Source organism: Alexandromys fortis, unplaced genomic scaffold, assembly GCF_014885135.2.
Source record: "Alexandromys fortis isolate MF-2015 unplaced genomic scaffold, M_Fortis_MF-2015_v1.1 scaffold_120, whole genome shotgun sequence".
Taxonomy (NCBI): Eukaryota; Metazoa; Chordata; class Mammalia; order Rodentia; family Cricetidae; genus Alexandromys; species Alexandromys fortis.
The window spans coordinates 2,724,544-2,740,005 of NW_026067999.1; the positions used below are offsets into that span (position 1 = coordinate 2,724,544).

General features: G+C 41.5%; 1 protein-coding gene across 1 annotated transcript in view; it reads right to left on the reverse strand.

Annotated features, from left to right (window-relative positions):
* The window catches only part of Zrsr2 (zinc finger CCCH-type, RNA binding motif and serine/arginine rich 2), a 27,746-nt gene that overhangs the window by 4,682 nt on the left and 7,602 nt on the right, over positions 1-15,462 (reverse strand). Inside the window, exons 4-10 of the mRNA XM_050160615.1 lie at positions 13,668-13,776; positions 12,718-12,804; positions 9,204-9,242; positions 8,381-8,499; positions 5,601-5,814; positions 2,007-2,062; positions 1,180-1,289 (exon numbers count right to left, since the gene is read on the reverse strand). Of these exons, the coding sequence (XP_050016572.1) occupies positions 1,180-1,289; positions 2,007-2,062; positions 5,601-5,814; positions 8,381-8,499; positions 9,204-9,242; positions 12,718-12,804; positions 13,668-13,776 (734 nt within the window). The remainder of the gene's footprint in view (positions 1-1,179; positions 1,290-2,006; positions 2,063-5,600; positions 5,815-8,380; positions 8,500-9,203; positions 9,243-12,717; positions 12,805-13,667; positions 13,777-15,462) is intronic.

Below are 15,462 nucleotides of genomic sequence, written 5' to 3' on the forward strand. Positions count from 1 at the left end.
GTTTATTATATATATATATATATAATTATATATATATATATGAGTGTTTTGCCTGCACTTATATATGTGAACCATATACATGCCTGCTACCCATGGAGTCAGAAGCTGTCAGAATCCCTAGAACAGGAGTTACAGCCAGTGATGAGCCAACATGTAAGTGCTGGGAACTGAACCTGGATCCTTTATAAGAACAAGTGATCTTAACTACTGAGCCATCTCTGTAACCCCTGCTTTTTAATAGCTATCACATTAATTAACCAATTAATTATTTAAGAAAAGGTCTCATTATATAAAGCCCATGCTGGCCTTGAACTCACAATCCTGTCTTGGCTTATCCCAATCTTGGAATCGAAAACATCATCCATGCCCATCGTAATTTGTTTTTAATGACAGCATTTATTAAGAAAGGGCTGCTAAAGAATTAGACTTGCTTGATACAAAGCACCTGAAAAGGAAGAGTGGCGAAGCACAAGGAGCAGGCAGAAGCACACCCCTGAGTTAAGAGAGCTCTGTGTCTCTTCGCCTGGGGAACTTCCACACTTCTTTGGCTAAGCATGCTTTTAGAAGGCGGAACATGGTGAAACCTTCAAAGCGGCTGGTAACTCTCAGCAGTGCTGAATCATTTCCTGGTTTGGCTGCTGAGCTCAGATGAGTCAGTGTAACTGAGAGCACCCAATGTACAACTTAACTGATCCACACCTACTAACGGTCTCAAATGCACAAGAGCATGACTTCAAGTAATGTGGGAAGTGTTAGCCACGGGTAATGTTTGTGGTGTTGTTGGTGGAAGATTCCTTAGGGATCAAGAATGAAACAGCCAGCTCAAGTGAGGAGAACCAATGAATAGGAAACACCTTGGAAACTGCAGTGCAGATCATGTGGGGATCTTTGGTTTAGACACTGCACTGTTACACACAGAAGCCACGACTGGGAGTCTAAAGACTGAGACAAGCCGCAATTCTGTCACCAATATATTGTGACCTCAGTCATTCCAACCATATAGTGACCCACAGGCCTGTACAGATCTAAACTATGGTATCCTTTACATAACCACTCTGCTCATCTGTAGTATGAGACAAAAACTGTACTTCATCCCTTTAAAACATTGTTTTCTTCCTATGAAGATTCCTTTGTATAGTGCAGCAGTGGGGGAGGGGGTGTCACTACATTGGCTTTTACCACAAATTGCCATTTTCCAACGGGTCACTGGGCAGAATTCGCACTGAAGCTGTCGTCCTGCATACCATCGTCCATTAAAAAGAGAAAAGGCTGCTTGACAGTCTTCTTCCCTTGGAAGCAAAAATCAAAGGTTGTGCTTTTAACTCTCATAGGTAGAACAAACCTATTCTGAATTAGCCCTCTTGTCCATTTACTGTAGGACTACCAAGTTCAGGTCTTGTACTGCGTAGGAAGTCTTCAGAGTACTCAGGTTCCCACAGCCTAGTTTATTCAGGGACCTTTGTCATTAACCCCCTGAAAGGTTTGGTCATAAGGAAAGTGGCTGGTATCAAAGCTTCTTAATCTGCAAGATTAGACCATTAAATCTGCAGAACCCATGCTTCTCAGCTAGGACTGCTATTCTTCTTATTACAATGGTTAATTAAAACCATCAGCCATGGTACCACTTAGAGAAATGATAATACATCCAGGAATGATACAGGAACTACATTGCTAGCTGGTCAAATGCAGACTATTTGGAGTTTTAAGCCCTTGTACCTTAGGTGTTTTCTACTCTATTCTAATTAGCCCCCTTTCACTTTGTATTTTAGTTGTGAGAATTATAAAATATATGTAAAACCATATTTATAAAAGAATCAAAACTACTTAAGTATACAAAAAATGAAAAAGTATTATTTTCAAAACTTGGCTACTTCACCATGAGCTCTTCATACTGACATTTTGAAAAGTACCATGCACAGGGAAGCTATATATTCAGCAACATCAAAAGAACATAATACCCTAAGTATGATGAAACATGAAGATGCATGTATGTTTATAATACTTACGACTGGTACTGAACATACACATTGCCGCGCAGATGAGGTTCCAAGTTGCAGCTGACCTAAGGAACAAAGAATGATGTTAACAAAAGAAAAAAAGTTTCCAAAAGAAGCCAACTATCAAATGCATCTTGCCCAAGCTTAGCCCCTCGAAGAGTCCATGTAGATTACACACCTGCTTATCAACTCAAGGCATATCTAAGCACCTAACAACATTGTAGACCTTAACTGCCTCATCTCCACTGAGCCTTGTCTGTCATTTTTAAACCCTAAAAGTACGAAATGCTTCATAGATATATAAAAACAGAGTACCAGAAACATGGTTCCACAGTTAAAAGCATTTGTTAGGTGGGGGCATGGGCTGTTCTGTCTGGAATACATATGTATATTATATGTGTAAATTTCTAAGACAAATGTACACATTTAGGCATACATAAATTATGTATGTGCCAGACAGGGAAAATACATTGTATACATAAATATATACTAACCAAAATGGTATATATAATAATTATACATACTGATTCAGGTGAGTCCATACATAGCCTCCTGTGAGCCACATGTTGACAGTTATGAACGTGGAAAAACACAAAAATCACAATTCAATAAATCCTTTTTTGTTTTGTAACTCGATTGCAGCTCTCAGGCATGAACTCTGTAGATGACATTATGTCACAATGTCAAAGGTCTAGACACACTTGCTGGTATTGGTTTGTACCTTTGAAATTTTTTAACCTTGTTTTTGAGACAGGGTCTCTACATAATCCTGATTGTCCTGAAACTTACTATGGAGACCAGGCTGGTCTCAAATTGACAGAGATCTCCCTGCCTCTGCCTCTCAAGTGCTGGGATGAAAGGCAAGCTCCACCATGCCTAGCTCTACATTTTTTATATACATGGTATTTTTATTTTTTTTCAAAGTGTCAATACAAGCTTAATGATTCAACTACTATATACTAGCTATATCAAATCACATTTCTGTATCTACTCATGACTATGCAAAGTGCTTCCAATATCCCCCTCACAAAGTTGTCTCTGTAGGTATAAAAACCTCTACAGTCTTCGTAAACAAAAGCATGCTAATTTATAGATCCCTAATTCGCTAGGCAGTGCACAAGCTGCTCTGAGAGGCAGCTGTACTAAGTCTTCTGCCCAATCGTGAAATTAATACAATTTATACCATGTAGGTGTGAAGAATATCTCATTTTCATGTGTTGCCCCTACTATAAGTACGGTTAAACAATTGATCATTGCCTTCAATTGTATAAAATGACATATAATCCTACCATGCCGGATGGTGGTGCACGCCTTTAATCCCAGCACTTGGGATGCAAACGCAGAGGAATCTCTGAGTTTGAGGCCAGTCTGGTCTACTGAGCTAGTTCCAGGACAGCCAAGACTACACAAAGAAACCCTGTTTTGAAAAACAGAAAAAAACAAACAAAAATTCCTACTAGTGTTTAGCTTTTATCTTCATAATGAAGCTACAATGTTTTGTTTCAGGGTGTTGTCATTAGAACATCCAAAGGGAGACAAGACTCCTACTCAATTTGTAACACCATCTTTACAAAGAATAAAGGGCCTTAGGAGTCTATGTTAACCATGTCTAGGGATCTTAAAATTCACTTAATCTAGTCAGGCTTGGTGGCACATGCCTAAAATCCCAGTAATAGCAAAGTGGAGGCAGGAGAACTACTACAAGTTCAAGACCAGCCTGAGCTGCAAAAATAAAAAGTGGTACAGCACTGTTGCCCAGCATGTACAAGGTCCTAGGTTTAATCGTCAGAGACACGTAATGAAAATATTAATAATTTAGTTCCATGGTTTCCAAAGAGCCATTGATTTTCCATAATGAATTTGATGTTGTGATCATTTCTGTACCACAAATTTCCAAAACAAGTTTCTTTTCATTTTTAACAGTCAATGGGATTAGTATGACCCCTATCATCCTGTCTGCTTTCGAGAAAAAAATGTTGTGGTGAGCGGATGCAGCCTGTTACACGTAATAACACAACTTCCACTAACCTCCCTGAAACCCACTAGCCCTACCCCATTGTGCTGGGGACAGAACCCAAAGCCTTATACATGCTAGGTAAGCACTCTATGACTGAGCTACCAATCTGAAGTTCTGAATACAATTTCACCATTACCACTTCACAGAAGCAGTAACCAGAGGGCCGTATGAGAAACCACTGCTGTTAGCCAATCTCACTGTTGAGAGGCACACAGAGATAAAAAGACATCTGAAGAGCAAACAAATTTGTTTCCATGGGAAACGCAGCAGACATGACTACACACTTCCACTTCAGTGGGTATCGTTTGCTCTTAGTGAGAAGATAGAAAGGCACATGCCACAGAAATAAAAGTTTAGAGAAAAATTTTAACTTGTTTTACACTTTTATTTGCATGTGCATGCTGTGCTCATGTGTGAATGTGCAGGGCAGAGGAGAGTCTGCAAGAGGCAGTTCTCTCCTTCCGCCATGTGGGTCTTGGAGACTGAATTCGGGTTGTCAGGCCTGGTGGCAAGTGCCTTTATTCTCTGAGTCATCTTGCCAGCTCCAGAGGAAAACACATTTCTTTTAACTAATTTAAATTTAATTAAAAAAAGCCTACACTCCTCCCCCGTCTAATCCCCCTATTCTAGTTGCCCTTTTTCTCTTTATAACACTATGTTTTATTTCCCCTTATGTGGAACACAAATTTTCAAGAATGTATTTTAAATCTGTAAAGTAAATTGTAATCTCAGATTTCTATGGCACTTCATTATTCCAACTCTATACCTCATTTCTGTTGTTGTTTTGTTTTTTTGTTTAGTTTTTGCGAGACAGGGTTTCTGTGTTGCTTTGGAGTCTGTCCTGGAACTAGTTCTTGTAGACCAGGCTGGCCTCGAACTCAGAGATCCGCCTGCCTCTGCCTCCCGAGTGCTGGGATTAAAGGCATGCACCACCACTGCCCAGCTTATACCTCATTTCTGACAGCAAGAAAAAAAATCCTACAGCTTTATTCCTACTTTTCTCCAAAACAAGGGACATTTCCTTTGTCCTCATATAACAGTCATTCAGGCTCAGATATGATCAAATCGATAAGCAGGAGGCCTACGTATTGGGGCTCCCTCAGAGTGTCCCAGGAAGAGCAGCAGCCAGACCTCACCTTACTGAGTGAAACTGAATGACAGTGTGTATAACATTGTGCTAGGTGAGGCACTGAAAGGAGAGGAAGGGAACCATGTCCACTGCAGACAGCAGCTGAGTGAAGGCTTGCATGGCTAGGTAAGCAAGCCTGACAATCAAGTCAAACTACTGGACAGAGCTACATCACAAAGGCACTGAAGAAGGGTCCTTCCCGACCCAGACTCTAGCATTCCAACATGCTAGCACAAGTGAATGACTTCCTGCAGTATCTACATGGCATTGGCCAGAGTGGGGGTGAACGGGAAGAGACTCGAGTGGCATTTACAAACTGCTGGCATTCTCAGCCCCAGGCCAGACATATATTGGCACATGACTCCAGCCAGGCTAACAGCCTGAGCCCTAGCTCTGCCCTGTATTATAGGATATTTTATGGGAAGGTGTGCCTGGCCCCTTCCCAACCTGTGCACACCTTAAACTGAACCACTTTTCCCACGTTCTTGAACTCCGGCAGGACATCATGGTAGAAGTCTAGGAACTGCTGGTAGGTCTCTTCCTCACTGTACTCCAGGCTTGAATCAGGGTCATAGTCATCCCTCCTGCACTGTTCCATTCCAAACGTTGTAAACATGCTCTTAATAAGCAAGGTGGGACTTGACGTGGGGAAGTTGTGTTTACGTGAACACCTGCGGAAGAAAGCAAGCAAATTCACTTGTCTGATAACTAAAAGCAACATTAAAAACTTACCAAAAACTCTGTAACATGGTTGTTTAGACTTAACTGTGAGATAATGAACACTGCTTGGATATCCAGTTACAGCACACAAGAAAACTGTCCTAAGACTGTTTCTCACTGAAATAAAAGATTGAGAATGGTTTCTAAGGTCATATGCCATTCAGGAGCTTTTGACTATATTTGGAACGATTTCTCCACATTGAACCATAGGAAAAGGAGGTCCGGTCCAACAGTGTAACAGACTGCAGTGACGGGAATCAGAAGCTGCATGGGAGACTCAAGGTGAGAGTTAGCAATACGATTTTGCTTGTACACAATTCTCAACTGATTTACATACTTAGGGAATACGGTAACCTGGACCAGTGAGGCGGCTCGGTAGGTAAAAATACTTGCTGCATAAAGCCTGATGATCCGGATCTGATCCCTGGATCTACTTATCCTCCCTCCTCCCTCTGTCTGCCTCACACACACAAAATAGTAATAATAATTAAAATATTGTTTAAGCTGGGCATGGCAGTAGGCAGTTTTAATCCCAACACTCAGGAAGCAGAGGTAGGCAAATCTCTGTGAGTTCTACGACAACTTGTTCTGCATAGCAAGTGCCATGCCAGCCAGTGTCTGTGCGGGACTACCTTGCTACTTTAACTGATGTGGGGAAACCTGCTATGTTCTTCTCACACTCTGACAGTGTGATGGTAAAAATCTCATATGCCTTATGACAATGCTAAGAAGCGGTCACAAACTAATCTGACTACAGCCTATATTGTTTTGAACGACTATCAGAGATGGAATCTGACAGGCCACTCCCTTTTCCACAGGGATTATCTGTCCAGCATTCATAAAACTATTCAATACATTTGTCCTCTCACGTTCAACAGGGGAATCCTAAATCTGGCTTCCACGGGGCTTAAATCTCAAGGAAATTAGAGACACATCACAAACCTTAAAGGCAGCTTGGCTCAACTACCCATGTGAATGTGAACTAAAGTCGGGGCTCATTTATCTCTGGAAGGCCATCTGTCCAGCATCTTGCTTTAGTAGCAGCGGTTTTATGCAGATCATTATTTATTTACTGTGTGGTTGGACCCATGCCACGGTACAAGTGTGAAAGTTACAGCAACACTAATAGAAGTCTGTTATCTCCTTTCACGACGTACATCCAGAGATCGACTTCAGGTCCCCAGGCTTGGCAGCAGGTACCTTTATCCACTGAGCCATCTCACTGGCTCATAAGCAGATCATGGTTTACTATTGCTTTTTGAGAATGAATTTAGGAAAAAAAAAAAAACGTTCCTAAGGTACCAAAGGGAGGGTAGTCACCTTCCCTCAGTTCCACAGATCCACAAAAGGAGCCTTTCTACCTCTTACCAGACTGAGCCCTTTTCCAGATATTCTGGCCATTCACAATTCCAGCCATCAAATCCAGTATCTAAAGGCTCCTCAAAACTAGAGTTACCCTAGCTTCTGAAATCCCGATTCACTCAATTTGAGGTGAGACGAACTGATTTTGTTAACCCTTTTTCCTTTTTTACTTGATTCCATTATGTGTCCAGGGTTGAGAACTACTATTCTCTTTTAATTTTTTAAAAAGATTTTAACATTATTTATGTGTACTTGTGGGGGGTATGCATGAGTACAGGTGCCTGCTGAGGTCAAAGAACAGTGTCAGATCCCCTGGAGTGTCCCGGGACACTGATGTAAGCTGTGGGAACTGAGCTCAGGTCCTCGGAAAAAGCAGTACCTGTTCTTAACTGCCAAGCCATCTCTCCAGCCCCAAACTATTATTCTTGAAAACTAAAAGATAAATGGGACATAGTGGCACACAACTGTAATCGCAGCAGTTAGGAGGTGGGCTCTATGAGACTATCTCAAAAGACCAAATGATAACTGGGTGTGGTGGCACATACACAGGGAGACCAAAAACATAAAAAATAAAAAAGCCCAGTGGTTGGTCAACACAAAACAAACTCAGTAGTATTTTGGAAGTTTTTTTTTTTTTTTTTGTCTCATAATGCTTTGTCTAGGCATTTCTTCTTTTACTATGCAGGCCTTTTGCATATATATTATGGTTTCTGGTTTTGTGTTTTTATAGGATTTCTGTGCATGAGAATGTGTATTCTACATCTGTATCTTTTTTTTTCCTCTGTTTTTTTCTGTTATTTTGTACTATTCTGGTTTGTCATTTATTTTTTAGATGTCTGTCTGTCTTCTAATGAGAGAAAGAAAGGGTATAGATTCTGGTGAGTGAAGAGGTAGGGAAAGATCCAGGAGGATCTAGGGGAGGAAAAGTCATGATCAGAATGTTATAATAAAAAAATCTTGTTTTCAATTAAAAAAAGAAGAAAAAGGTCTTCCTATGGCTGTGGAATACAAAGGATCCACTCTGTTAAACCTATCGAGTAGGCAGGGCAAGAAGGCACCGCATACCTTATGGAGAACATTTCACACTGAAGCCTATGCCTCTTCCAAAACTCCGACACTTTTCATTTCATTCTGACACAAAGCAAAATTCATTACCTATCGCCAAATCTGCAAGCTCCCGTTTTTGTGTAGAATGGACAATTGGCTCGATCTTTCTCCAATACTCTCACATCCATGGGCGGTTCTGGGTTCTGCCAGGTGCCACCATTTTCCAACTGTTAAAAACAACCACGACTTAACTGATGATGTAAAAGCCCATCAAAGACTTGTTTGTCCAAATAGTCAAATATTTTAATCAAGAAGAAAAATGCTTTCATATATAAACATGAATAGTTAAATTACAATAAAATCTTAAGGGCAATTGTTAGAAACATGAGCTTTTCTTCTTTCTTGGCTCCCAGTCATTTTCCTTGATTGGGGTTACTTGATGCTAACAGATACAGTCATGAAGGTCTTCTTTCTATCCATCTATTCTGAAAGGGTCCATGGTCATAGGGAGCCACCAGAGAAAAGTACAGTTACTCTGAATCAAGGTGCATAAACCAACCATTTGGGGCTGGTAGTATGTGATGTAACTCACTTACATTTTTAGAGCTTAATACAAGCATAGCCCATGGGGTGATGCAATACCATCATCCACCGTCTTCTATTGTTATATAACTGCAAGGTTACAAAAGTGATTCCAGGTATAGGTATACAGAAGTAATCCAAACAAAATACCACAAAACTCATGTTTTTGGAACTATTATTGTTCCTAATGAAATATTAATCGATCTCAAAATCTTTAAGACGGTGTCTCTCCATGTAGCCCAGGCTAGCCTCAAACTTGTCATTCTCCTGCTTCAGCTCCCCAAGGCTAGATGAATGGAACGTGCACCTCTACCTAACTCAAAGTCTTAATGAAAGGTTGTGAAAATACCTCATTTTCAGCCTGATCCAGCATCTTCTGCACAGCTTCCTATAAGTGGTGCAAACATAGAACTAATGAAAACCAGGATGTCAGGTAAGTCATGTCCAGTTTCTCTAGTTATGAATCTCATATATGACAACCCACACGTGAACACACATACAAAAGGTTTCTGGTTCTGATTTCCTTTCTAAGCATATACCTCCTAAAAAGGTTTCAAAAGATATATAGCTTAGAATTTTTATTCAAATACAAAATTTGAATAAAGCACATTGCAAATATTGAAGTCATAATAGCTTCAGCAACATATCTGTACATAAATACCATGTTCTAGCTATTGAGATATCAATGACTATATTTTAAAAGTTAGGTTAAACATCACAATTATTTAACAGAAGCAAAAATATGACATGGTGAGTAGTATTAGGATTTAAGAGAAATCTCAAACCTTTAGTAAGATAAAGGAAGTCCAACAAGGTAGCAATAAATCTCTAAGTAGTTGGATTTAAATACATATAGTCAGGTACCTTAGCGCCTTAAAACCATATATACAACTGTGTTTAGCTGCTTACTTGGTAAGTCTGCCTGGTCCTGGCAACTTAAAAGTTACTGAAGCAGTCAGGTATGGTGGCGCAGGCCTTTGATTCCAGCCGTGAGAGGCAGAGGCAGGTGGAGCTCGGGGTTCTAGGCCAGCCTGGTCTACAGAGTGAGTTCCAGAATGGTCGGAGCTACAAAGAGAAGCTCTATCTCGAAAAACCAAACCACGCCAAACAACAACAACAACAACAAAAAAAGAAAAACAAACCAAGTCATCGTAGTTGAATGTGATCAAAACAGGTTCTTTTGGCTTTGGTTTTGGCTGAGGGTTGGAAATCAAACTCAAGGTTTTACTTTCGCCAGTAAGTTCTACCCCAGCCCCTCAACGGACCTCTAGATCTCCACCTACGCACCCTCATCCTCCAAACCTAAACATCCCCAGTCAGTGGCACTGCCATTTTCCCATTTGTTTAGAAAAACGAACAAAAACGACACCTAAAACATGACTTCTCCTTTTCCTTCTCCCTGCCGTGCAACTTGCCATCTAGTCAGCCCTGTTAACTACTGTGTGCGCGTCGGTCTGAAGCTCTGTCCTCATCGGAGCCAACGTTATCGCCGGCCCACTGTAACTGGTCATCCTATTTCCTCTCTGGCCCCTGTTCTTTGTAGAGAAATTGGGGTGTTCTGTTGGAACAGGATGAAGTCACCCCTTGTTTAAAAGCCCTCATCATAGTATGGTAAATAAAACCTAACTTTTAAATCTAAGAGGCTCGTGATCCTCCTGCCTCCGCCTCCTTCAGCAAATCCCAAGGAGGGTGACATCAACACAGTAACCTGGGCTCAAATAACCTGGACACAGAGACTGACGCAGCAAGCACGGGGCCTGCTTGGGTCTTCACCAGGACTTCTGCGCCATGTTATGGCTGTTAGCTTGGTGTTTTTGTGGGACTCCCAACAGTGGGAGCCGCTGTACCTCTGACTCTTTTGCCTGCTCCTAGGACTCTCTTCCTCCTACTGGGTTGCCTTGTCCAGCCTGGATGAGGGCTTTTGCCTTGTCTTACTGTATCTTGTTTTGCCCTCTTTGACTCTTGCTTCTTGGAGGCCTGTTCTTCCTGTTCTTATCTGAAGAAGAAACAGAAGGGTCTGGGGAGAGGGGGAGTAGAGGGAGGGGAGACTGGTCTAGTTGTATTGAGAGAAGAATCTATTTTTAATTAAAAAAAAAAAAACCTAAGAGGCTCTGCATGATCTGCCCTTCTGATCCTCTCTACTTTCTCCCAGGGCTCACCCCAGTCTCCTGTGGTCTCTAAGTTTCAGGTGCTCCCAGGTTCCTTCCTCCCATTATCCCTACACTTGAGTGCTAATGACCTCAAACTCCACATCCACAGAGATTTCCTTGGCCAGGTAATCCAAATAAGTATCTTGACCTCCCCATTATTCCACTATCCTTTCTTTCTGTATAGAGCCTACTGTTCTTAAAATGTGTTTTGCTGACTGCCCTCTGCCCCTCTCATCTAGAAAAGGTCACTCTAGGAGAGCCGAGACTGTACTTTTCACTGCCTGTCTCTGTCCACCCATGCAGTGTCCGGCACGCAAAGAAACACACATCGCACATTCCTTTATATGTATGTGCTTTATACATGGATTTCATTTTACCCACTTCTTAACCAGGCTCCCTTTAAAACAAAAACATTTAGAAGAAGCCTTAGCTTTTAACTGATCCATGAAAGTTGACGAATATTCTACTGTTAAAACAGGACTTGGTTCATCTCTGTAAAGTACTGACAATCTAAACAATTGTGCCCCTAACATCCCCATCTGGATATTGCCTCATCTGGAAGGCAGTGCCCAAGCAAGGGTGTCAACACCCTGTACCGGATCTGCCACCTGAGACACAAAACTGGTTGTGGAGACTGCTGCTACCTTTCCATGACACATATATCTCTTCCCATTCTAAGATGAGTGACTACGGAATATCATGCCGTTCAAATTTGGTGATGCTAAAGAAAAAAAGGAATAAAGAATATCCTCAAGAATCAGTCAAGGCAAGATAAGCCGTGTTATATTTGAAAGAAATACACTGTTGAAGGTCAGCAGGAAAACAAACCCATAAAATGTACACGAGATATGCAAATACAATACAGAATTTCCTTTTTTGTAAGCAATAGTGGGAGTATTAAGGAAAGGTTTTTAACAAAGATTTAAGCATAAGCATTAAGAGAAACATGTAAGAAAAGGACAGTAGTATTATGTCCTAGAGTGCGCATAGGTTTCTCAAACAGAAGGTCCCTTGGAATTTCTTAAACGACTGCCATTTGCTTTGACAACAAAGTTAGATAGAACAGCAGATGCAATGACAAAGCTATTTAATTCCTTAATGCCTAACATCCTGATTCTATTAAACTAATTCTTGCTGAGATGCCATTAGCTGTTAGGTCGCATATGAATTAAGAAAGCGTGCAAACTAGTCAAGATACTGTTCTTCTGTGAAGAAGTCAACACATATACAACAGAATCATAGAGAAGTTAACACTTGCTACAGCGCGGTACAGAGTGTAGAGCAGGGCCAGATGCCCGGTTTACAGAAATGGTTTACTAGAACACAGCCACATCCATTCATATACATACTATTTCTGTCTGCTTTAGGGTGCACTGGCAGAGCTGGATGTCCACAGAAGCCAGACAGACATCACAGCTAAAACATTGACTAGCTGCCCCTTGGGGAAAATGTTTACCCATATCCCACATAAAAGGTAAGGTAACGTGGGTAAAGGAATCTGCCATTGCACGACCCAAAGAAGAGAAACATATGGGAGCTAGTCTAGAGTATTCCTAACAAAAACTGACACTTTCCAAATGAACACAGCACAAGCAAAAATTAAAACCAAACTCCAGCCCTGACATGCCCACTGCTGATTCCACAAGCCCATCACATGCACACGTGCACCCTAAGAAGATAGGCAGGGCTCTATCCTCCCACGATAGAAGTCACCTCTCTTTCTCTCTTCTCCTGCTGTCTCTGCTCCTCTTCCTCTCGCTCTTTTCTCTGCTGCTCTTCCCATTCTGCTTTTAACTTTCTCTTTAAAGGAAAAAAAGAGAAAGTCATTTTTTAACTCATGCTTAAAAACACATAGCTTACAGAGTAAGTGGCTGAAAATTTTTACAAACAGTGGTCATTGAAAAAGAGACAATATCAGTTTTTTTCTAAATGTTAACACATGTAGCTCCTTTTTTGTTTACACAATGTTGAGGCTAGAGCTATATCCCCAACTACAAGAAAACAACTTCCTTTTTTCTTTTTCTTTTTTTTTTTTTGATTTGTTTTGTTTTGGTTTTGCTTTGTTTTAAGACAGGGTTTCTCTGTGTAACAACCCTACCTGTGCTGGAACTAGCTCTTATAGACCAGGCTGGCCTCGAACTCACAGAGATCCACCTGCCTCTGCCTCCCAAGTGTTGGGATTAAAGGCGTGCATTGGAGATTTTATTTGTGTGTGAGTGTCCCTGTGAACATATGTGCATGTGAGGGTACACATGCAGCAGTCAAAACAGAGCACAGAATCCCTTGGAGCTCAACTTAGTTAGTTTTGAGCCACCACATGGGTGGTGAAACAAACCCAGGTCCTATGGAAGAGCAGCCAGTGAGGGCCCTTAACCACTGAGCCATTTCTCCAGCCCCATAAATAACAACTCTAATGTGTATTGGTGTTATGCCTGCATGTATCTGCACCATGTGCATGCCTGGTGCCCCAAAGACCAGAAGATCCCCCAGAACTGGACTTCTGGATGGTTGTGAGCCACCTTGAGGGTGCTGGAAATCAAACCCAAGTCATTTAGAAGAACCAGTGCTCTCAACAACTGAGCCATCTGTCCTAACAAACAGCTCTTTATGAGACTGCCTTCAGTTAAGTACTTACTCAGTTCGTGAGCTATTTAATACTCTACCTCTTGTTCTTCCTTCCGTTTTCGAGCTGCCTCTTCTTTTTTCTTCTTTGCCCTGAATTCCTCTTGTGCCTTCTCTTCCCTCCGTAACCATTCTTCATGCAGTCTTTGCCTGTTAATATAAAGATGTAGTCAGTAGCCGGGCGGTGGTGGCACATGCCTTTAATCCCAGCACTCGGGAGGCAGAGGCAAGCGGATCTCTGTGAGTCCGAGGCCAGCCTGGTCTACAAGAGCTAGTTCCAGGACAGGAACCAAAAGCTACGGAGAAACCCTGTCTCGAAAATCTAAAAAAAAAAGATGTAGTCAGTAAAAAAAATGGGAATTTCTAGAATGTATCAAAGACAGGAAACCAAAATACAACATGAAAATCTTAAGGTATTTTCTGTAAAGCAGTGAGGAGGCATGGCCTTTGGGAAAGCAACTATCTTCCTGGAGAAAAATAAGTGACAATTACTATTCCCTTTCAATAGCATTTATGGCTGTGACATCGTTTCTTCCTGTAAAAAGTAACAGTGACTTTCATCTCGGGAAAATATCTCAAAGCAACATCTATCTGGATTTCCACATTCATATGGTATTATTCTTCCTGGTCTACGCTTTCTTTGCCCACTACCATTACTAATTCCTCCTCCTCTTTTTGTTTTTTGTTTTGGTTTTTTTGAGACAGGGTCTCTCTATGTAGCCCTGGCAATCCTAGAACTCACTATGTAGACCACGCTGGCTTGAAACTCTATGATTTGCCGGCCTCTGTCTCCTCAGTGCTAAAATTAAAGGTGTGTACCACAATTGGCTAAATCTACATTTACTAATTTATTTTTATAAATTTTCATCTTGTCTTAAAACTTTCATTTGTACGTGTATGAACATTTGCTGGCATCTAAACATCGGTATCACATGCATGCCTAAAGGGGCCAAAAGAAAGCATCGGATACCCTGGAACAGAAATTACAGAGCCAGTGGATGCTGGGAACAAACCTGAGTCAAAGTGCTCTGACTCACTGAGTCTTCTCTCCAGCTCCCTTAAAACTTTTAAGACATGCTCACAACTCACAGTGGCACTTTTCCCCCCAGCACTTTAAAGAGTCGAAGGCAAATCACAGGAATCCCTTAACCCTAAGGTTATAGAGAAAGATGCCAGGATTTTTAACACCGTAATGATGACTGACTTTTTAAAGGCACAGAATAGCCAGAAGGTACATGTCGATGATCCTAACAACTGGAAGGCTGAAACAGGATTACAAATTCTAGGCTAATTTGGGCTTACATAGCAAGACCCTAGCCCCCCATAAAACAAACAACACCCCTCCCCCCAAAAAGATAATGTTACCATAGATTGGTACGTCCCAGACATTCAAGAGCACAAGCTTCTCATTTAAAATCTTCATTGTCAATGTGAGTAGATTTGGAATCATCTAGGAAATGCTGCTCTGGGTATACCTGTGAGGGAGTTCCCGGGAGTATTAACTGAGAAGGGAAAACTCACCCTAAGTATGAACCCATCTTATAGACTGCAGTTCCTGGCTGAGTATGAACCCATCTTATAGACTGCGGTTCCTGGCTGAGTATGAACCCATCTTATAGACTGCGGTTCCTGGCTGAGTATGAACCCATCTTATAGACTGCGGTTCCTGGCTGAGTATGAACCCCTATCTTATAGACTGCGGTTCCTGGCTGAGTATGAACCCGTATCTTATAGACTGCGGTTCCTGGCTGAGTATGAACCCATCTTATAGACTGCGGTTCCTGGCTGAGTATGAACCCATCTTATAGACTGCGGTTCCTGGCTGAGTATGAACCC